This window comes from Otolemur garnettii, unplaced genomic scaffold (assembly GCF_000181295.1).
Source record: "Otolemur garnettii isolate 467f Iridium unplaced genomic scaffold, OtoGar3 scaffold00100, whole genome shotgun sequence".
In the NCBI taxonomy this organism is placed as follows: domain Eukaryota; kingdom Metazoa; phylum Chordata; class Mammalia; order Primates; family Galagidae; genus Otolemur; species Otolemur garnettii.
The window spans coordinates 4,096,904-4,121,454 of NW_003852495.1; the positions used below are offsets into that span (position 1 = coordinate 4,096,904).

Here is a 24,551-nt window from a genome sequence, read left to right on the forward strand (position 1 = left end):
TAAGCACAGCGTGATACAGCTACCTGTCCTAGTAATTCAGAGATTCAAGATCTCTGCCAAAATGACTTGTCTTTGGAGCCCTTAGCTGCCATGCCAGAAGCCAAAGGCCCTAGGGCTACCTTGCTGAGAGGAGCCCTGGCCACACAGAGCCGCCAGGTGTAGGTGCTTAGGCCAACACCAGCAGCAGCAGACAGACATGTCCATGAAGACACCTCCAGACGATTCCAGCCCCTGTCTGTGGAGTCACCCAGCCGACAAGTTTCCAGCTGAGTCTAGACGTCGTGGAACAGAGAGAAGCTCCCCTTCTATGCCTGTCCGTGTGCTTAACCCACAAAATACATGAGCATAATCAAATGGCTGTTTTATGCCACTAAATTTTGGGGTGCTTTGTTACACAGCAATAGTAACAGTCTCTGTAAGATTTTGAAGTGCTCTCTGAATTATCACAGAAAGACAACATTCTGTTTAGTGTTAAATGGCCTTATTTATTTTCAAATTCTAATTCAAGTCAACCAGACAGTTATTTATATACAATATACAGGGAACTCTTTCATGAGATATTTATTTCACCCCATCATCATTTCCTTTGTGTGCCAGCAAACAGCCAGTGACTGTACTGGCAGAATAATGGTGGCAATGGGTCCTTTATCGTCCCCTGGAAAGCAACTCTTTCTTTCTTTCTCCTCTCACGGACTAGTGATGTTACTGGATTGCTCCTCCTCCAGTTCTTCCTCTTCTCTGCTCCGTTGCTCAAGCCAGGAACTCAGGAGTCTTCCTTAGCAGCTCCTGTCCCTTGCCCCTCCCATTGAACCCGTCATCAAATCCTGAGGGATCAACCTTCATGGTATCCCCAGAAGCAAACTGCAGTGCTCCCTATCTGCACGGTAGGAGATGAGAGCTCTCCCCATCCTTGTGAGCGGCGCCTTTAGAGTTCGTGAGTAGACGGAGGCCTGACCACTGCCCCCACCCTACTCCACCACATTATTTCTGCCCTCACCCCAGCTAAGGTCTCCCCTGCCCAGTCTCTCAGCCTTTTCTTCACACAACACCCAGAGTGACTTTCTAAAATATTCATCAGAACCTTTTGCACTTAGATGGAACCCAAACTCCTTACTCAGTTCTGGTGACCTGGCTCTGCCATTGTCCCCTTTCCAACCTCCTTGTCCTTCACTCTCTCAGTCTCCTGCAGCCACACTGGCGTTTCTTTCAATTCTGGGAACTTGCCACTCTCTCCACCCACCGCTTGAGACCTTCGGCCATGTCTTTGTCCTGCCTGAAACATTCCCTCCATCTTCTCACAGCCTCAAGTCTTACCTTAAATGTCACTGCCACCTCAGAGAGCGAGCTCTGACCTGACCACTTTTGCTTGGTGTCAGAGCACACTGGCTTCCTTCAGAGCAGTCTTCTCAATTTGCCAGTGTCGATTCATTTCCTTTACCTGTTTACTGCCTGTCTCTCTCCTCCACAGCAAGCCCTTGATGCAGGGACTGGATCTGTCTTCACTGCCAGTACAGACCCAGGACCTCGCATGGTACCTGGCACAGTTTCAGTCAGTATATGTTGAATGAGCACATTTATCTGCACTCCGTACAACAGTGAACTCTGGTACCCTTCACAGTCACCCCCAGAATTTTGTTTTCCCTTCAGTTTGGCCATAGACCAGTGGTTCTCAAAGTGCAGTCCTCAACCAGCAGCATCAGCATCACCTGGAAACTTACTAGGAATGCAGATTATTAGGCCCCACACCGGACCTCCCAAATCAAAAACTCTGAAGGTGAAGCCAGTAATTTGAATTTCAATAAGCCCTCCAGGATCCTGATGCACACTCAAGTTCAAGAATCACTGCCATAGACTATTCCAGAAACTCTCACTCTACAACTGTATGTCACAAAAGTGTCTTCCACTAGTTCTGAAGGATGGTCCCAGGCATTCAGATAAAATTTTTAAAAAGAACAACAAAAACAGGGAGGCATTGAAAGTCAAATAATGTTGAGGGACACTGTTCAAGAAAGTTAAACAGATTTCCTTAGGGCAAGAATTCTCAGATCCTTTAATATGGCAATAAGCCTTATAAATCACTAAAACACAAGGAAATTTGTGGTAGAAGTGCTTCCCAATTTTACTTGGCCACAAACTTTTTTCCCATCTAAACACTTGTCAGACTTGTTCTGGACTCTGAGAAATGTGCTTTGGAAAATGCTGTCTAACGTTTTCTTCCCTGGAGAAAATCTCTTAACGCGATTCCAAGTCATTGTGCCTACAGTGAAATAATAATGTCTGAGTCACTGGCAGCAACTGCATTAAGCTCTGTGCATCTTTATCGCTGTTGCTCTTTCTTAGACTTTAAAATAAATGCATAAAATTAAGCACATTTATATATGTATGTATCTATTTAATCTCAGTACAAAGTATAAAGAAATCTAATCTTTGTAAAAGTCTGAAATGTTTATGAAGGCAAATTTGAAAGGGTAGAAACTGGCGGCAATTTCAAGTTGAATTAGAGAGAGGAAGACCTGTATTGGAGTAGGCAACAGTGAGATTTGCTATTTAAGTTGTGAAAATATCCTTTACACAACTCTCTCTTGGTTTACAAATCTCTCTTACCCATCTGATTATGTGATAGAGGGGCAGAAACCCTGTCCTATTCATCACCAATAAAGTCTGTATCTCTAATAAGCATCAGAGAACCAGAATCACATGTGGGGCTCTTGGAGGGCTTTGATTTTCTTCCCCCAGGTTATGAAAGGGGTGGGGGGTTGGAGATTCCCTGATGATGGAGTGCCAACCTGTGCAAGTGACTGGAAAATTATTGGTCCCAGCTGACAATCAGTAACCTTGAGAAGGCTAAGCCAGCTTGGAAATTGGAAGTTAAAATACTCACATCCAACATCCAGTGTTTACTTAATCAGAGCTAATGATTAGCTCGGTTGAACACAGAACCCGTTTGCTTCCCCATAAGCAAATAGGTTTGTTTGTATTATAATCAGACATCTAGAGCACAGAAGACCCCCAACCCTCAGGAGGTCAGAGGCACATCCATTCAGGGACTTCTAACCTTTCTGTGAAGACGAGGTCATGAAGATGGGAGAGTGAGGGTGGCAACCAACAAGGTTTGACACAGCAGGATTTAATGCCACAGAACCTGACATGAACTTCAGGCAATGGAGCTAAACATAGCCGCTCTCAAAAAGAGGTATGGATGGCGAGTGGAGCTAAAAAAGTCCATGGTGATTCCAGAATATCTGTCTAGGAGGGCTTTGGGATGACGGTCTGGTTAACAGTCTAACTGTAACTGCTTTTGCATTTCAGAAAGGTTGTTCTTACTTAGGTCATGTGTTAAAATTCAATAAAATAGAATTTAAAATTCAATAAAACATGGAAGAGAAGGATAAGTAGGTAGAACACAGGAGATTTTTAGGACAGTGAAACTATTCTATATGATACTATAATGTTGGATACATGTCATCATACACTTGTCAAGATCCACAGAAGGTACAAGAGAGAATGCTCGTGTAAACTACAGACTTTGGGTGATAATGATGTATCGTGATAATGTGTCACGATGAGCTTCATCAATTTGAACAAATATAACACTCTTCATGCTGAGGGGACTACCCATGGGGCAAGCAGTATATGGGAACTCTCTGCACTTATTTTGCTGTGAATCTAAAACTACTGTTAAAAAATAAAGTCTAATTTTAAAATATCTATACAATAAAAAGTGTCTGAAGATGCATTTAGTCATACTTAATGTAAGACTAAGAAAATACTGATTGCCCAAATCAAAAATTACTATTATTATCATTACCATTGCCATTATTATTAGTGGCTTGAGGAAAGCAGTGGTTGAAGAGGGTAGGTGGGTTTAAAAGCTCTCTGGCACCCCCACCATGTACTCCCTGACATTGCTGCTGAATGTAGTGGTCTCATGCTACAAAAGTCCTGGTCACACAAAGAATGTGCAGCAATAGAACATTTCTGCTTGCACGTGTGGTGCAACACTGATGCTCCTTTTATTACCTTGGTTTACAAATCTCTCTTACCCACCTGATTAGGTGGTCCAGGGAGCAGAGAAAACCTGTCCCATTCATCTCACAGTTGCCAGGAGTGAGATGTTACCGACACAGTGCCAGGAATATGGCTCAATAAATGTCTGCTAATGGAATAGAAGTCAAATGGCCACAGTTACAGATATCATTTAACAGCCATGTGAATTTTAATACCGTTTCTCAATACTCAAGTTTAATAAGGTTTGAGAAGTACGTGAACCGAATTTATTAATTTGCACTAAAAAGACCTGTCCCAAAAGTATTAAGTGGCTAACTGAAGTCTGACTCTATCTTTAGAATGAAGAAATTCACAGTACAGCCCCAAGTTGGATTTCTATAAGCAAAATGCAAAACAGGATCCACCATGTGATCTTTCTAGAAAAGTTTCACATGTAGCCAAGGACTACTGAGTCATTATTCAAAACGATGGGTGGCAAAATCTTCTTTAATGTTTTCAGTTCTATCTACAATTATATCTAAAGAATATTCAGAATCCTTTCTAAATAAAACTTTGTCCTCTAGCAAGTATTCTTTTAATAGGAAGCTCAGAAAAAGGATATTTAAATGAGTACTAAAGAAAACCCAGGCTCTGTGGTTATTCTGTACCTATATTTGAAGTCAAGTTGCCATGTTATAGCAAAAACAGACTTTCCTGACATTTCAAATCTCATCAAAAGCCAAGGTCTGAATGTTGCTTTAGGGCATCTTAATTTATTTATTCTCTCCTTTCCCCTAATTCAGACAAAAACCATCAAGGTTTTCTAATATGGGAGAACTATATATTAAAATATATTATTTATTTCAGAGAGAATTCTATTGTTAATATACCAAGAACAAAATCACAATTCCTTAAAAAACACACTTTTGTAATTAAATGTATTCAATGGTGCTGAGTAAAATTCTCTCTCTAAAAATACAACTTACAACAATTTTGTTTTCATAAAGAGTATAGTCCTTATGAAAATTCTTAATGGGAGGCTGAGGTGGATGTTGCTTGAGCTCAGGAGTTTGAGACCAGCTTAAGCAAGAACAAGACCCCCATCTCTATTAAAAAAAAAAAAAAAAAAACTACCCAGGTGGTTGTGGTGGGCATCTGTAGTCCCAGTTACTTGGGAGGCTGAGGCAAGAGGATCTTTTCAGCTCAGGAGTTTGAGGTTGCTGCGAGCTATGATGATACCATGGCACTCAACCCCACAGCAATGGACTAAGACTCCATCTCAAAAAGAAAAAAGAAAAGTTTTATATGGTCCTCCTTTTAATTCACTTTTTAAAGTATACAACTTGATAAGTTTTAAAATTTTTCAATTGTAAAAAATAACACAAAATTTACTATCTGAACCATTTTTTCGTTCTTTCTTTTTTTTTTTTATTGAGATAAGAGTCTCACTATGTTGCCCTCAGTAGGGTGTCATGGCGTCAGCAACCTCTAACTCTTGGAGTTAAGTGATTCTCTTGCCTCATCCTCCTAAGTAGCTAGGACTATAGGAGCCTGCCACACCACCTGGCTAATTTTTTTTATTGCAGTTGTCATCGTTTTGTAGGCCAGGGCAGGTTGGAATCTGCCTGCCTCTGTGTATGTGACTGGCGCCCTAACCACTGAGCCATAGGCACTGAGCCTGAACTGTTTTTCTAAATTATTTTTATTATTGGTACAATTGTCAACACAGGTCAGACTCAGAGAGCCTAGGACAAAAGAAGGGTGATACTACATGTATTATAGCTGTGATTAAAAAGGTCTGACCAATCCCAGCACTTTGGGAGACCAAAGCAGGAGGATCACTTGAGGCCAGGAGTTCAAGACCAGCCTGGGCAACAGAGTAAGACCCTGTATCTAACAAAAAGCTTAAAAATTAGCCTGGCCAAAACAACAACAAAAAATTAGCCTGACACAGTGGCATACTCCTATAGTCCTAGCTCTTGGGAAGTTGAGAGAAGAGTTCAAGCTTGCAGTGAACTATGATTAGGCCAGGGTGACACATCAAGACTCTGCCTTTAAAAAAATAAAATAAAGGGAAGGGAAGGGAAGGCTATCTGACCAAGAATGGACTCACTGTGATAAAATCCCAGAAGGAATGCTATAGGAATACAAACTACATGATGTAAATGCTCATGTGTCCACATAGACACATCTTGAACATACAATGTTGAGTGAGAAAAAGCAAGTTACAGAAGAAACAAACTATGTTTCTAAAGATATACAAGACCATCTATTGTTTTAGCATAGTCGTATACACTTGCACACACATATATTTAAGAGTGTAAGTAAGATTAGAGTATGTGAAGATGAGGATGGGGAGGACACATAGAACTTCTGGACAGTGGCTCCTCCTGGGGAAGAGAGGAGAGGGGCAGGGAGGGAGACTAAAATAGGCTCCCGCCTTGCTCATCTATTTGCAGCCTGTACCAGTGTTGCTCTAGGTGCAGGTGACTCAACTGTGAACCAAGCCCCAACAGCCTTCATGGAGCTGACAAGTTAGTGGAGGGAGACAGAAGACAAATGAATGCAGTGCACATGTCAGGTGGTGAGAAGTGCTGGGGAGAAGTTCAAGGCTGGAGAAGGGTTGCTATTTTACATGGGAAGATCAGGGAGGTGTCTCAGATAAGGAGGCATTAATGCAAAGGCATCAGTGACACAAGGCCACCAGTTCATATTTTTGTGGGAAAAAATTTCTAAATCTATAAGATTTCATAATGGTTCTTTTCAAGTAACTATGGCAAAGTGTTAATATTTACAAATCTCAGTGGTGCACTTATGATGGTTTTCTGAATGTTCGCTAATTTTCACAATAAAAAAGGTTAAAAATAAAAGCCCACAGCCATCAATTACTGAAAGGTTAGAAGGCAGGATGTCACATACCTCCAGATCCCTTCCAGTGGAATATATTGAGCCTATGACTGCACATTCTATTTCTTTAGGGGTCCTGTACATATTGGAGCCCCTTGAGAAATAGTCAGGAAAGGACAATACTGCACAACCATTTGGTCATGCTTGCTTACTTCCTGGCTTATTTGCCTGACTATCTATCTATCCTATCTATCTATCTATCTATCTATCCATCCATCCATCTATCTATCCATCTATCCATCCATCCATTCACCTACCTACCTACCTAGCTACCTGTGCTTCCCACATAAATTGCATGCCGATTCAAACAGTGAACATCCCTTCTTTGAAAGAGTCAAGGCCAGACAGTGAAGAGTTAATCTAGCACGTGTGCTCTAAATAGCAGAAAAGGTATGTGGGGACACAAGCAAGTGAGGACACGAGATGTGAACCAACATGATACACTGATAACAAAAGGCCGGATCTCTGTGAGCGGGAAGGAAAAACACATGGTGTCTGTACCACTGAGTTTGAGAGCTGCCATTTATTACATACTATAATGTTGCCCTTCTCCCTCCTTTTCTCAGAGAAAGAGATATGGGATCTTAATTTCTTTCTGTCTTTTTCTTTTTTAGAAACAGAGTCTTACCCTGTTGCCCAGACTAGAGTGCTGTGGCATCAGCCTAGCTCACGGCAACCTCAAACTCCTGGTTTCAAGCGATCCTCTTGAGTAGCTGAGACTATAGGCACCCACCACAAAGCCAAGGTAATTTTTCTATTCTTAGTAGAGAATGGGTTTTGCTTTTGCTCAGGCTGGTCTCAAATTCCTCAGCTCAAGCAATCTTCCTGCCTCAGCCTCCCAGAGTGCTAGAGTTATAGGTGTGAGCCATCACCCTGGCCAGTTTGGCATCTTAGTAATGTTCTAATCCCAGGTGCTCAGCAAAGTGAAAAAATATCACAGCTGTATGATTCCCTCAAAGGCTTTTATAAGATAACATAAATTGTCTAAAAGAGTATGTAAGAAAGTATATAAAATGTCAGCTCCAGTGTTGTAACAGGTATTTAATAAATATTTGATGAATGAGTATATGTATATGAGGTTATCAATGACAATATTACCTAAATAATTTCTTTTGTACTCTGAGCATTTCATAGATCACACAGGCTTTCATATGCCATGGCAGAGACTGTTAGTTTGCCCCATCATCTTTTTTCTTTCATAATAGGAACCCTGAGTTTTAGCTGAGTAGATAACCCTTGGATGTGGTTCTGGACAATACATAAGCAACCATGACCTTTGTGTAAGTGTCCTTAAAAAGAGGGAAAACACCCTTCTTCTGCCTTCCTCCTTCTTGCTAGCTGGAATTTGGATGTGATGGCTGGAGCTCAAATGGCCATTTTGGACAATGAGAGGGAAGTCATGTACCAAGGACGGCAGCACAAAAGGAAACAAAGATCGGGCTGTGACACCATGGAGTGTCACACTGGTCCCAGACAGCCTATCTCTGGACTTGCTATACATAGAAAGTTAATATACTTTTATTTTACTTCAAACTACTAAATTTTGTAAGATAAGTATTTATTTCACTTAAAAAACTATCATTTCATCTCATCTCCCTAACAACACCTTATGAAAAGTTTATTATCATGCCCCTTTTATAGAGCTGAGGCCAGAGGAGGTTAGTTGACTTGCTCAAGGACACACAGAACCCCAGATGTCTTCCGTCTTCAAGCCAAGCCCAGCGCTCTTTTCATATGCCCATAGTAGCAATTTGGTGTGACTGACACAACCAAGCAGGGCAACACAGGCTTGATTGTGAAGGAATAATATCAAAAACTCTGAATGTGCTCATGTGAGGACAGGAAAAGCCAGAAAGAAATTTAGAAAGAGAACTAGAGAAGGCACCCTGACTTTAGAAAAAGAAGTTTAGAAGGAGAACTAAAGGAGAAGGCAGCCTGACTTAAGAAAATACCAAATAAGAAGCCCAGACACACTGTCCTAGGCTGCCAGCAGGAGTCTTGAGCAAAAAGTTGGCAAGTGACCTGACCGTAAGGAGCTATACAACCTCCTGGTTAAAAAAAAACAACAAACTCACCCACCTCCAGGCTTCTACCCTAATTGACTAACATATACATTTAAGTTCTTAGCATTTTTTTCTTTTAAAGTCAGTGTTTTAAGTGTCTGATAATAATACATTTATAAAACTACAGTTGGAAGGCCCTCTGGCTGTCATAATTATATAGTTATTTAACATTTAAAAGCGAAAGCAATAGATCTTGGTAAAAATCAGGGCCAGCACAATGAAGTGATCTAAAGTATACTTTATATCCTTTTAATTTAAGCCTGTCTTTTAATAATAACCTGGGTGTGTGGTTACCTCCGCCCAATTCATGTTAAAAATATGAGTCATGGGTGCATGTGAATCTCTCTAAATGTAGAATATAAATGTCTTAACACAATAACTAAGAATAAGACATGAAAGCTATGTTAACCAGTTGGATCAAAGTATTTCAAATTGTATACAGAAACAGTACACGCCATGATAGTATTAATGTACACAGCTATGATTTAAGAAAAATAAAAATTTTTAAAAATGAGTCATTACTTTTTCACAAAACTTTTTAAGATTTCTCTGATTAAAGTATATTCTCTTTGTAAAAGAAATTGGAAAATAAAAGATATCTGGAAACTCTTACTTGACTTATCCTAATCAAAACAAATACTTCTTTCCCCATAATGTATGATATAAAATGTATTTCATACACTTAATTAAAAAAGCATTAGATTTTATGCTATTGCCATTTAGAATCTTATCTATACACATTTTCAGTCTTCGATATCAAAAAAGGGGGGAACGTGAACTTCTTCCAAAAGAGGGAAGAATCATGGTAGAAAAAAAGAACCCTAGTAATACGGCAACGGCTCCTACCAACACCACTCCCTGAGTCCCTTGAAATGTGAGGAAAGATGGGAACTTCCATTGAAAGTTCGCTATGAGTAATAAGAAGATGTGATGGATAAAGAACCGTGCCATTGAGGTGTGCTCCACACCTATTCAAATATAATGAGTGCATTTTAAAAGTCAAATCCTTGTATTAAATATGAGCAACTTTGAACCCTGGTTTGTTGGCTTTCTTGTGAGTGTGTTTATATAAATTTGTTTTTACCATTTATAAATATAATGCACGCTCAGTGCAAAAAATTTTAATGATAGATAAAGGAATTTAGAAAAACAAAAATCCCACTACCCAGATTCAACTGTAATTAACCTTTTAGAGAATATTCTTTTATACTTTTTCTTATACAATTACATATACACATGATAGTAATACACATAGGTGCTATTTGACAATTTTCACTCAAAAATATATCTTGAAGATCTTACCTTTCAATAAATATGTCTAATAAATACATATACATATAAATATATGTAAATATAAATCACCCTTTTTAAAGATAGCATGATATCATTACATATGGAAGTACGTAATATATTTTAAAAATAACTGGCTGGGTGCAGTGGCTCACCCCTATAATCCTAGTACTTTGGGGGGACAAGGAAGGAGGACCACTTGAGGCTAGAAGTTCAAGCCCAGCCTGAACAAGAATGAGAAAAATCATCCAGGTGCAGTGGCACACACCTGTAGTCCCAGCTACTTGGGAGACTGAGGCAGAAGGATCATATGAGCGCAGGAGTTTGAAATTGCAGTGAGCTTTGATGATGAAGCCACTGTACCCTAGCCAAGGTGACAGAACAAGATCCTATCTCAAAGAAAGAAAGAAGGAAGGAAGGAAGGACCTACTGTTTAATTCCAATTTCTTGTTATTATAAACTTCACAACAACAAACATCTTCTTGTTTACATAGTTGACCAAGTATTTCCTTGAGGGTAAATTCCCCGTGTGGTGTCTGTGTGCAGTTAAAATGTTGATGCATACTGCCAAACTGGCCTCCAAAGGGCAGTACAAATTATTTTCCCCAAAAAGCATCAGAATGGTTGAGATCTGATTTTCATCTGATGTGATGGGTAAAGAATGATGCTGTGTGATTGTTTTGTTTGAGTTCTTAGATTTCAGAGGAGAGTGAGGTTGGGCACCTCTTCATATATTTTTTGCCTATTTACATTTTTCCTTTAGTGAGTAGCCTCTGCATGTCCTTTGCTCATTTCTCTATTGGAGTGTTTATCTTTTTCTAAATAATTTGCAATAGTTCTTTGTATGTTAGGAATATCAAAATTTTCCACAAATTGGAAATTCCACAAGTTGTACATATTTTGAGTTTATCTTTTAACTTTATGATTAAATACAGGTGTCCTCCAACTACGGGCCACATGCAGCCCACCTAGGACATTTATCCTGCCCACCGGGTGTTTTTGCCGCCACTGCCTGTCCTGCTTAGTAGCCAACTCATCCCGCGGCCCACAGTCCAGCCTTCCAATGGTCTGAGGGACAGTGAACTGGCCCCCTGTTTAAAAAGTTTGAGGACCCCTGATTTAATATATAGAAGTCTATGGTTTTTATACTTTTAAAAGTAACCCTTTTTCATCTTTGCTATTTTTCTTAGAAAGTCCTTCCCTATACTATGAATACAAAAATGTCTCCCCTATCTTGATAAAAAAAATTAGGTAAGGATTCAGCTTTATATTTTTACATCTGGCTGCCAGTTGTCTCAACACCATTTATTAAATAATCCGCCACAAACCCAGTGATTTAAAATGCTTACTTTATCCTATACCAAATGCCCATATACATTTGGTAATTCTGAACCATCTAGTCTATTCCATCTAGTTTGATTGTCTTTTCCTGTGACAGTAACATGCTGTTTTGATAGCTATAGTTTTGAATTTCTTTTAATATATTTTGTGAAACTCTCCCCTCATCAGTTTTCTTTTTCAAAAGTTTCCTAGCTAGTCTCACACATTTATTCTTCTAGATAAAGTTCAGAATTACTTTGTCAAGTTCCCCCACCCAACACCTACCACCCAATTCAAATGCACAGAATTTACAAATCATTTCAAACAACTGCCATCTTAATTACTGTCTTCTTTCCATGTAAGAATGACGAGCCTCATTTATTTGCATTTATATCCTCCCCCAAATTGAATATCTATGAAAGGATCATATCTTTGATTATTAACATTCTCAAACTATTTCTAAAGTACATCTTTTAACTGCTAGATTTTTCTTTGTACTGTAAAAATGTCTAGCAATTGCAAAATAATATTCATGCCACATGCTCGGAATGTTTCTGTAGCTCCAAAACACCCATCTCTGATGTGAAGGGTGCAGATCGTATACCATTATAAGATTTCGCTCTCTCTCAGAGCCTGGCTCTCAGCTCCCATGGCCAATGCTGGAGAAATCAGGCCCCGAGCTCTGAACATCCTCTACAGGATAATTAGGGACGATACTAACCAGACCTGCCTTTGCACATTTTAAACGGCCATGAAGCCACATCTCTGTAACTTGCTCAAGGATGTCTGGAGGTCATAAATCATTCTCCGCAGGACACAGGTCATGGCTTCCCAACAAAGGCCTCACATCCTGGGCAGGCGTCCAACAAGGGGGGTGGACAGGAATGGGGGGAGTGTGACAATATTGCCAGGCACGTGCTAAGAGATGGGCACCTTACCCTTAGGACCACAAAACACCATTTCCCAGAGCTGTGAAGGGAGCACCAGCTTCTCTCTCTCTCCCTTCTCCCCCCCACAAATGAGGACAAATACTGTCAATGCTTGACGAACATAGGCCACGGCTCTCCCAGAACACCAGGCTCTCAGCGCCAGGACCATGGCGTGTTCGTTTTCCAGATGGAAGTGACCAGAAGAAGCATAATTGCTAAATCTTTGCTGTTCTTACCCACAGTTAGCACAAACGGTGGCCTACAGGCTGGATTTGGCCCACAGATGTGTTTTCTTTGGCCTGCACATTATTAGATCATCTTTTGGAACCAACATTTAACAATTTAGAGATTTCCTGTATTTTCTCTTAAAAACTTAAAAAGTCTGGGCCACACCATGCCTGCATTCCTGCACAGCGCTTGACGAGAGCTGAGCCATTCATCACAGGCACTGACCGTGAACTTCTGTCATTTATGGGATCAGAGTTTGCCACCTCTCCCTGCAGCTTCCCTCCTTCTAGCAGTTTCTGACATAGGTCTGATGTAGAGGGTCCCTAGGTCACTGAGCCAGTAAAACAACTCAGGTCTTCACTCCCATATCAAATTCTTTCTTTAAAAATGTCAGGTAGCATGAATATAGGTTAGGAAAAATACACAACAATCTAGAAGCTTCAAAGTTGGGCTATGTAGTCTCTCTTTCTAAATGTTCAAGGGAATTTAACATGATAGAATCAAACTGAGAAAAATTTAGAGACAATATTAAGTTGATAACCCCAAGCTCTTTGGGTGAGCTGTATTGAATCCTCCTGGGTAGATTTCAAAATACATTCTATTTTTTAAAGAAATACTACAACACCCCAATACAAACACACACACACATACATAGACACATACACATACTGAACAAATTAGAAGTTTACTATCATTCATTTGTCTTATTTCTTTAAAAAGTCCCCCATCACACAATCTGTTTCTTTCCAAGTTTCCTTGGAACTTGAAACTAGCATACCACCATTACTTGAATTCATTCCTGTAGTGGAAACCTGAAGCTTTAATGGTTTCCTCCCTTTGGTCTACTCTAAGTTCTTTTCCAACATAAGCTTAGTTTCACCTTAAGATTTATTCCATTATACTCACGTACTGTCCCTTCCCATCTTGAAGAGAGTAAGCAAAATGTACCAATATAGTTGGGTCAAATCCTATTGGAGCAAATAATAAACCTTAACAGTTATACAAGATTATTTTGTGGTATAAAAGAGATGGATTAAAATAATCAACCTGGGGACAACCAAACTATAAAATGACATTTTTAAAACTACTGAAACAAAATAATATTGAGCATGCACTGGGTATTAAATGATATTGAGAAAATGATATTGAGAAAATGATCATTTAATATTGAGAATATTAAATGATATTGAGAAAATCATACCAATTCTATTTGGTATGATACTGGGTGTGGGTATGTGTGTATTTTTCTTAGTGAGATTTTTAAAAACAGTGGTCACCAATCTTTTTTTGGCACCAGGGAACGGGGTTAGGGAAGGCCTTAGATTCTCATAAGGAGCATGTAGTTTATAGTAGGTTCGCTCCTATGAGAATCTAATGCTACTGCTGATCTACCAGGAGGCAGAGCTTGGGTGGTGATGTGAGTGATGGGGGGCGGTTGTAAATGTAGATGAAGCATCACTTGGTCCCCACTGCTCACCTCCTACTATGAGAGCTAGTCCCTATCAGGCCACTGATTGGTACCAGTCGGTAGTCTAGGGGTTGGGGACCACAATTTTAAAAAGAAATAAATATCATGGGTTTGCTATTAAGTGAGATCCACAAACCTTAGAACTGTAGTCTCTCACTGTTGTAAGTTTCTGTAAACATCACCAAATCCATGGCATGGGAAAGAGGTTTCAATTTACATGCCAACTTCAATGTAATAGTGCTATCTTGAAAAGATGTTTTGATCTCTAAGACTTGAAGGAAAAAAAGTGCCATGAACCATTAGCAATGTTGGCCAAGGGCGCAAGATAGGAGAATAGTCACCTTTAAAACCTCCAGTCTAGTGTTCTTTCAGGGAGTTTAATACTTACCAAGTCAACTTATCACTTTTTTAGATAGTTCTATCTATTAAATTAACACTTATCTTTGGAGCTGAAATCTTATTTTCTGCAGTTTACAATCTCATGACGTGATGACAAGTCTAGTTCCATTATATCTTGACAGCATTAGTTTGAACTATGTAGGACAGGTCTCTTGTCCTTTCCAAATCTAAAACATCACCAGTTTCTTCAGCCTCTCCCCACATGGCCTGGTTTCCTCCCCATCTTTGTCACTTGCTATTGACAGGTGCCAATTTGTCTCCCCCAGATCCAGTGTGCTTTTGCTGAGTTCAAAGTATACTTTTCAGAATCTCTGGATTCTTTGAAATTTTGAATTCAGGTGATATTCTCCACCTGAAGCTCAATTTGGTTAGTCAGATGGAGGCTGCTAAAATCTTTCTAGCTGTCAGTCACACCTAAGTCGATGTAAATGGATTTAAGAGTATACAGTGGTCATCCCACTTTCTAGTACCTGGCATGCCACTAGGCATAGAAACCTCAGAAAGAATCAGAGTAGCCCTCCTGGTCCTTCAGGGGCTCCCCAAATCAATCAGTCTTACAAAGAGAACTGCCAATCTTACAACTAAGACCTGAGGGTCACTATGACAGATGCTTCCTTTGTACAACAATTTGTCCTTACTGGGAGAAATGAAATAATAGTCATCACACATTGGCTCATCATAAGCAGTAAATTGGGTTTGAATCACTCACTCAATATGTGCTGCAAGGACTGGATATGGTAATGGAGAAAAGAGAATGGATGACATAGAACCATGTCATTGAGCATATTAGCTGTCCCTCCATATACATGAGGACTGGTTTCTGGGCCCCCACGTATGCCAAAATCCACACATACTCAGTCCCCTGGTGAACCCTGGGGAACCCATGTATACAGACAGTCTCCATGTACATGGGTTTTACATCCCAGGAATACTATATTTTCTATGCATGTTTGATTGAAAAAAATCCATGTATGAATGGACTTGCACAGTTCAAGGCCATATTGCTCAAGCATCAACTGTAGCTCCTCAAAACTAAAACACAGATATAAATAACTCAAGTAGTGGTCAAAAGTGATCGATGAGGTGCAAAGAAGTGTGGGAGCTGAGAAAAGAGGCAGATTTCTTTGGCCAGGTAGGGGAGGTGGTAGAGAACACAGCAGAAAGGAAGTGAGAATTACAACAACTTAATGGAGGAAAGAATATCCACAAGGGCAGATGGGATCAGAAGTGCAAAATGAGAAAAGGGAGAGAGAATAGAATAAATCCCAGTGGGTTGAGTGATTTGGTTGGTTAAAGCGCAAGATTCATGAATACTGTCAGCAGAAAATAAAGTTTGGAATAACAGAGAGGCCAAGCTGGATGAGATTGCTTTCTATATCAGGATCAGCTAATTAAAGAGTAACTTACACCTAAGAATATGTGACCCATCAAAAGACAAAGGGAAGTGGGAAGAAGAAAGAAAGGCAAAAAAATCAGAATTCGGGACAGAAAAGAAAGATTAAGTGAATAAAGGGAGAGAAAGAGAGAAAAACAAAGGATGAGAAGAGAACAGGACAAATGTCTTCCAAGTAATGGGTGGCTCCCCCACTGTTTCCCTTGCTTGACATTTAAATGTTCTGGTTATCAGCACCTCTTCCCTCCTGAAATGCTTAGATTTTCAGTCTTATGTGTCTTCCATCTCTCTATGCCCTTTGCTAACAACTGCCTTCCCTAAAGTACCCAACCCACCCCTGATAAAACAGTCAATGTATCAGTCCCCAAGGAGCACTGGCAAGAAGGAAGTATGACCTTGAGGACACACCTGCTGAGAGCATGGGGCCAAATGACCCCACCTGAGGGAGGTGACCAGGGAGGTGAGGGAGTCTAAAGGGACTGTGGTCCCCAAATTACCTGCCATCAACCTGAAGAACTCAGGCACTCCTGAGTGCATTCCTTCACTCATTCAATCTCTCACATTCATCGATTCTTTTCCCTCCCTCCATTCTCCTTCTCTGCTGCCACACACCCAGCAGCCCATATCAAAGCAAATTCCTACGTATCCCCAGGCCTCAGTTCAGGCATCACTTTATCGGATTCTCATGATTAACTTACCCCTACATAGCATCCTGAACTGATTTCTCCTTTGTTGGCCTCTCTGCCATGTTGTAAGCCCCAGGAGGGGAAGAACTCCCCACTGTTGTCCCTGGCACTTAGCACAGAGACTCAACTCAGTAATTCACTGTGGAATGAACAAGACACCTCACAGACAAATAGTGGTATTCTCTGGAACTCTCTAGAGAATTCTGTTAAGATGAAAACCTGATGTGGCCACAATCAGGAACCAATCCCCGTGTATATAGAGAGACAGCTAATATTCTCTGGGATTCTCTAGAATTCTTTTAAGACAAAAACCTGATGTGGCCACAATTGCTATTCACTCACCAAAATCCATGCTCTCCGACTCTTTGGGGACACACAGCTGCACTAATTCCCCAGATTTCCTTGTAATTAGGTGTGGCTGACTTCTGAGCTCTGGTCAATGGACTACAAGCAGATATGATGTATGCCACTTCTAAGCTGACCCATAAAAACCCTTCATGTTTTTCCTCCATTCTCTTTTTGTCCTTCAGGTTGGTAGGACTACAGACAATTTGTATGGTGATCTTAGAAATTAAATATTGGTACCTGGGACCCTGTGCAGAAAAGAGCCACCCCTCTAATCTGTTTCAAGGGGGAATAAACATGCATATACAGATTTAGAGGTCTACGTGTTACAGTAGTTAACCTGTGTAATTTCTTCAGTGGTACAGCTGGGTGGCAACTAAAGTTAAGCTCTTCTAACCTTTACCAGCCAACAACTGTTTGTCACATTCCCAAAGGGAAATAAAGGCCATTCAGAGGCCAGTACAATCATTTTGGCATGAGGGACAGCAAAAAAATTCTGTTTGCTTACAATCATCAGAAAAAGATAGCAACCTTGCCTTAGGCTTGCCTGGGCTTGGGCCACAGCCGCCAAACAGGCTGGGTGGATTCCAGTCTTGTTGGAACGCTGGACAGCAAGCTTGCTCGCCTGGCCTCACTTCAGAAGTACAAGTCACATCCCACAGGCCCTGGACAAATGCCCAACTTGAGTAGTCTGTCCCTGGCCTCGTCATTTTGCTTACCTTGCAAAAATGTCACAAAACTTTGTCCCATTGTTTTCTGCGCCAGCTAGGGGGAAGCTGCCAGAAGCTTTTACAAAAAAACCACACCAACCTGCACTGCCATGGAGCAATGAGCTGCATGCAGCAAATGACTCGTCCTCTGAATAAAGCATTTAGCCAACAGGGTGATACAGCTTCAGACATAACTTACCTCCCCGGGTGAAGCTCCCCTCAGACTGAATATGTATTTGATGATTTCTGTTATTTCTATTTAACACTAGAGATTTTAAAGAGAACTCCTTTCCCTGACAGACTTGAGTATTTTGCAATTGAATTACATTAAGAGAATTAGTAGCATGTACTGTATGTAATTGCTTGTTCAATCTAGGTCTAGGAAACTGTGAAAAGGGTAAATCATTGACTTGATCTTTTTTCCTTTCTTAATTGCAGGTTAGGTTGTTTATTGCAAGACTTTCCAGATCCAATGGCTCTTAATCTTTTGGAGGTCACAGATGAAATGCCTTTTCACAGAAAAATGTATATACGTGCACCAGTGCACATACCTACCATGTTACCTGTGACTTCAGAGGGTACACAGAATGCCTACTTCACCCAGTTGGTCCCAGGCTCACAGACCCTTTAGCACAGGGCTCAGCAAATTATTTCTCTAAAGAGCCAGATATTAACTAATTTGGGCTTTGAGGGCCCCGAAAAGTCTCTGACACAACTGCTCGCCTCCACTGTTACAGTGCAGATCCATCCACAGATAACATATAAGGACCAAGCATGGCTGTGTTCCTACAAGGCTTTATTTATGAACATTGAAATTTGAATTTGTCATTTTCACATCACAAAATATGCTCCTCTTGATTTTTTTCCAACTATTTAAAAAATAAGAACTATTTTTAGCAGGAAGTCTATAGGAAAAAAATGTATGTCAGAGCACAGATTGCCAACCCCTGCTATAAGGCAGTCATTCTATACATTACATCTTTATTTTCACTGACTTCTAATTGAAAATTAACATTTCCTTCCATGATGAATATAGGCAACAAACCACAGTAATATCAGTTGTACCTTATTTCTTCTGTCACCAATAGAAATCACAGGTATGTTCACATCATAGAATTGTTGCAGACAACTCAAAATGTTTATTATGCTCATCATTAGTTTGGTCATTATTAGATGTTTTGCTGTATTTTGTTTAAGTGTGTTGATAGAAAAGCAAAAATTAGATTTTCAACATTTGGATAACTCTGTTTCAGTATATCATAAGACCTTTATAAGTTGACCACCCAAGTGAATGGTCAACAAACTGGTCAACACATGAAGGCTCAACATAAGGATCAAGGTCAACTGCACTAATACATACACATGGTGTATGTATATCTGTGAAAATTAGGTCAATTTAAGGAGGTGGTCAATGTAAAGAGGTGGTCAACTATAGGAGTTCTATTGTAATCTTTTTCCTTTCTAACCCTATGTATTTTATTGTATGTTCAAAAACAGTATTTTGAGAAGCAGTCCAAAGCTTTCACCAGATACCAAAGGAGTCCATGGTACAGAAAGTGTTAAGAGCCCTTCCCTGATCCAGGCTAACAAACCCAGCATCTCTTACCAGAGCATTCACATCTTCAGTCTTATGGATGAGCATCCGTATCTCCTCGGGATCACCGCTAAAGATTGCTTGGACCAGTGGTGGCTACAAACAAAAGAGAATGGGTGATCAGAATTATGACCAATATATTGGATTACATTCAGATACCGATGGTGAAAATAGAAATTTTTCCCTACAAGTTTATTCAGTAACTATCAATTGGAAGACAAAGATGAATAACACTCAGATCTACATTTATTAGAATTCCAGTGGAGGAGATATTTATATAAGGATACAATCTGAAGGCCATGAAAGATAGTCACATCTAATCTGAGGCAATGAACTAAAGTGAGTATAACATGAAAATCACCCATTGTTGAAATTGTCCTTGATAAACACTTAAATTCCTACAAGGAAACCAGCAAATATGTGGTTTTGTGTATACCATTTTTACATAGACTAAATTATGTCTCCCTAGCATTTATTTGCTGTAAGTCCTAACCCCTGACATGACTGGATTTGGAGATAGGCCCTTTAAGGAGGTAATTAAGATAAAATAAGTCATAAGGATGGGGCCCTAATCCAAAAAGGTTGGTGTCCTTATAAAAAGGTGAAGAGACACTAGAGCCCTCAAGCTTCTCTGGAAGCTGATGAAGGTGGATGTCTGAGGAAGAGAGACCTCACTAGAAACCAATCCTGATGGGCTATATGATCTTAGACTTCTAGCCTCCAGATCTGAGAGAAATAAATTTCTGTTGGTTAAACCACCTAGTCTGTAGTATTTTGTTATAGCAGCCCAAGCAAACAAGATAATCCCCCACCATTCCTTTGTTTCTTATTAGATGATGTTTATTAGTAGCTTCAAAGAGTTCCACCCTTAGTGGATCCTAATGGCCATGTTAATGGTCACCTGAACATTCCTTTGTCAATGTTTGGAAAACCCTCAAAATCATTCCCCAACACTTCCTATGGCTTTAGCCAACAAGCTCTGACTGTTTCAAACATGAATGCATCCACTATCTATTTGGAGCAAGTGATGCAATGGCATGTTAGAGTACAAGGGGGGCACATTACTGACGTTAAACAAGACCCCAGAGTACAGTAGAGGGATCTATACAGGGTGATAGAAATGCAGCTGAAAGAGCAACTAGCTCTGCTTGTAGAAGGCAGGACAATGAAGAGAAGAGCTTATCCAACAAAGCTTCATGGAAGGTACCTTAAGGGATAAGTGTGAGTTGTGGACAGGAAAGAAGTGCATTCCAGGCAGAGGGAGGAAAGGTATGCAATGGCATGGGGGTGCAAAGAACCAGCTTTGTCAGTAATAAACATAGTCATCAGCCTGGTGACTGCAGTGTGGGGTCAAAGAGGAAAGGCAGTAGGCTCGGCGGCTGGCGTTGGGTTTGCCCCACATCATGAAGGGTCTTGTTCAAAGCCAGCCCCACCACTCACCAGCCACATGCTGAGGGCATTTCCCACATGTGGGCTGGGGGTGAGCATTATCAGTACTGCCAGCCTCCCCAAAGGATTGTTACTGGGATCAAACAGGATAATACAGGCAGTCCCTGAGTTATCAACATCCAACTGATGCTTGACTCACAGTATGAACAGAGGCTATTACAGGTAATAGGCCAAAATACCTGTTCCAAACTATATACAAATTCAACTTAAAAACAAACCTACAGAACCTATCTCATTTGTAACCAGGACTGCCTGTATAAGAGGAAGTCTTCTCATCTGGAGAACACTTAGAGAACTAAAAATAGACCTGCCATTCGATCCTACAATTCCACTATTAGGTATATACCCAGAAGACAAAAAATCACATTATAATAAAGATGTTTGTATCAGAATGTTTATCGCAGCCCAATTCATAATTGCCAGATCATGGAAGAAGCCCAAGTGCCCATCAATCCATGAATGGATCAATAAACTGTGGTATATGTACACCATGGAATACTATGCAGCCCTAAAGAAAAACGAAGACTTTACCTCCTTCATGTTTACATGGATGGAACTGGAAAATGTTCTTCTTAGCAAAGTATCACAGGAATGGAAGAAAAAGTATCCAATGTACACATCCCTTTTATGAAACTAATTTATAGCTCTCAAATGAAAGATACAACTTAATTCTAGCTCAAGAATATGGGGAGGGGGTGGAGAAGGGGAGGGGATAAGGGCGGCTGGGTGGTGGGAGGGTGCCCGGAAAGATCATCTATGTATCTGCCTAACAAGGGTACAAGTGAACTTTTCTAGAACTAGAATATAACTGTTTTGACACAATGACAAAGCAAATGACATAAAATATATGTGAACCAAAAAAAAAAAAAAAAAAAAAGAGAGAGGAAGTCTTCTGTAGCCAAGCAACCCTACACAAATCAGATGTTTTCATTAAGCAATGTTTATTAACTATGCCAAATAGAATATTTAACAATTTTTTTTAACTTTAAAATCCTTGAAAATTACAACACACACATTCACTCACAACTTCTGGAAATACATCAGTTCTAGAAAGCAATGAGATGACAGCAGTTTCCCCAACTTGTCTGACCACAGGAATCATCCAAGATGTTTATTAAAATAATATTCCCAGATCCCTTTCCTGGGGATTTTGATTCAGTACATCTGGGTGGAAACCTGAACATCTACATTTTTAGCCAGTGCTCACCTAATTCTTAGAGACTAGTGGCAAAAAATCATTAGCATCCACGTAGACCTCTCCCTGTGCTTTCTACTTAGGGATCTGAGTCCTCATTCTCCTTCTAAACCTTCTACTCTTTTCCTTTTCTTAACCCTCTTGTTACCTTTTGTACAGGTTTTGATGCTGTTTATTGTTAGTTTGGTGGACCAACAGACGCATTATCAGTAGGATATAGTAAGATTCCCTGAGAAAACACTACAGAAAAACGTCACATTACAGATAAATATCTCAGTATGCCAGGGATTTGCCCATGGGTTTTCCCTCTGCCATAAAAGTTTCCAGCAAATGCATCTCTGTTTTTCCCCAAGACGTTCTCTCAATTCTGCTCTCCCCAAGGTGTATGGATCATTTCTCAAATTGCTGAGCAGAAAAGCAGCTGTCTGCTCCATGGAATTCAGTTAGGCTGGTTGTTCAGCTAAAGGCAAGGAGCTCCATCCACATTCTTCCTGACTAAAAGAATCTCTTGGTTACATCTGCCCCATGGCAAGAACCACATTTCAGGCAAGACATAGGGTCAGACACAAATTGACTCATCTGATTCATAATTCTCTCTCTGCTGTGCTCATGGCCAAATGCCACATGTGCATTTCTGCCTGTTTGTACATTAAAGAAAACAAACAGCAAACCCCATCAATCATAGGACCATAAACAAAAGCAGAGCCTGAGGATTTTAGGATTAAATCAACAGTGGTCAATGGAGAGTTGAGAAGTTAAGATTCTAAGGAATCAACCTGACCCACGAGTCATTGTCCCACACATCAGTCACTTTAAAGGAACACAATGAGGTGAGCGGAGCTTTCTGCTCATGGCGGCGGCAGCCACTTGGAGATATTCCGCTGCATTCATCCAGTCCTCACACCTCTCGAGGAAGGCAGGCATTCTAAGCTATAGCGGGAATGAGACACGCAGACAAAGCTGCGAGAGCAGAACGCCAGTGCCAGTCCCTCAGCAGGGAGTGGTGTGCAGACCCTCCCATACACCTCTGGGCCTCTGCTGCTAAAAGCTACTTTGTAGTGTTGCCAACACACACAATTCTCAGAAGCCACTGGGAAGACGAGGCTGAGCTACTGCTGTGACTCCCCATGCTGCCATCGCAGATCAGAGCACATACACTCGCGTGTACATACACAAACCTGTCTACACTCATGCATGTATGCGCAGAGAGAGACGCTGTGTACATACACAAACCTGTCTACACTCATGCATGTATGCGCAGAGAGAGATGCTGATTCTCGTGCAACCCCTGTCCACTCTCTCTGGAATAGAAAAGCGCCCGTTCTCTACAGCCCAAGCCTTGCTAGATGGACATCTCTAGACCCAGCTATGCCGCATCTCACAGATAACATACTTTGATTGAACTGAAGCTGTGAGATTTGTAAATGTAATTCTTGAACTAAATTTCCGTGAGTCTTCAGCAAGTAGCATTTATTTTTTAAACATTATGTGTATTTCCTTTTTTTCTCCATATTCCCAAATAAAATGTACCCAGAGAGCACTTTGGCATTCCCTTTCGTTGGAATTTTAATTCAATCCTGCTGTTTTATGTTTTCCTAGGTAAACACCTGAGAATAAATATTCGGAAAAAATATATCTAAATACCATCTGTGTTACACAGTTCTTTAAAAGGGAGAAATTCTAATTATAATATTCTTATTCATAAGTATTAACATCACAAATTTATGCTCTGTTGACCATTAATTTGGCAACCATCATAACTTTTGTAGCTTTTGCCTTGACCTTGATAAGGCTTAGAAGCAAAGCCTTACCTATCCAAGAGCAGAGACCTAAGCCTTGGCATAGGAAGGTATTTCTTTTAGAAGTTTCACACTTTCCAGCACTAGCACAGACTACGTACAATACAGGAGTGCTCTGTGTGCAAACGGGTACAAAACTGAATAGACACAAAACCATAACGGGGTCAAAACTGTGGACAGAGATAGTTGCAGGGAAATAAGGAGATTCAGATACCATAAAATCACTGACCATCATTCCATAAAGAAATATAAGTTCTTAAGAGAGATATTTATTAAGTTATTTCAGCTTCAATTGGTATTATTTCCTAGCAGGCTTAGCAGCTGTAAACTGGAAATGATTACCATATGCTGCATATAGCAGCACGTCCCACACATAGATTCTTCTTTTTTTTTTGAGACAGAGCCTCAAGCTATCCCCCTGGGCAGAGTGCCATAGCACCACAGCTCACAGCAACCTCCAACTCCTGGGCTCAAGCAAGTCTCCTGCCTCAGCCTCCCAAGTAGCTGGGACCACAGGCGCCCGCCACAACGCCTGGCTACTTTTTTTGGTTGCAGCCGTCATTGTTGTTTGGCGGCCTGGGCTGGATTCGAACCTGCCACCTTAGGTGTATGTGGTTGGCGCCTTAGCCACTTGAGCCACAGGCGCCAAGCCCACATAGGTTCTTAAAGCAGATGGATACTTCCTGGGCCTAGTTTACCACCGGCACAAGTGGATTTGTTTTTCAAGCAGGACCTGTGCTTGTCTTTAAACATCACCAACTACCAGCCCACTTTTCCCCGGGGTGTTGA

At 40.5% G+C, this 24,551-nt stretch overlaps 1 protein-coding gene across 2 annotated transcripts in view; it reads right to left on the reverse strand.

The window, feature by feature from the left end:
- The window catches only part of ANKRD44 (ankyrin repeat domain 44), a 195,866-nt gene extending 176,455 nt beyond the window's left edge, over positions 1-19,411 (reverse strand). For both annotated transcript variants that reach the window (XM_012809197.2, XM_023516908.1), the window contains exon 1: positions 19,332-19,411. In XM_012809197.2, coding sequence (XP_012664651.1) covers positions 19,332-19,367 — 36 coding nt within the window. In that variant the 5' untranslated portion in view covers positions 19,368-19,411. The remainder of the gene's footprint in view (positions 1-19,331) is intronic.
- Between the last annotated feature and the right edge of the window lie 5,140 nt (positions 19,412-24,551).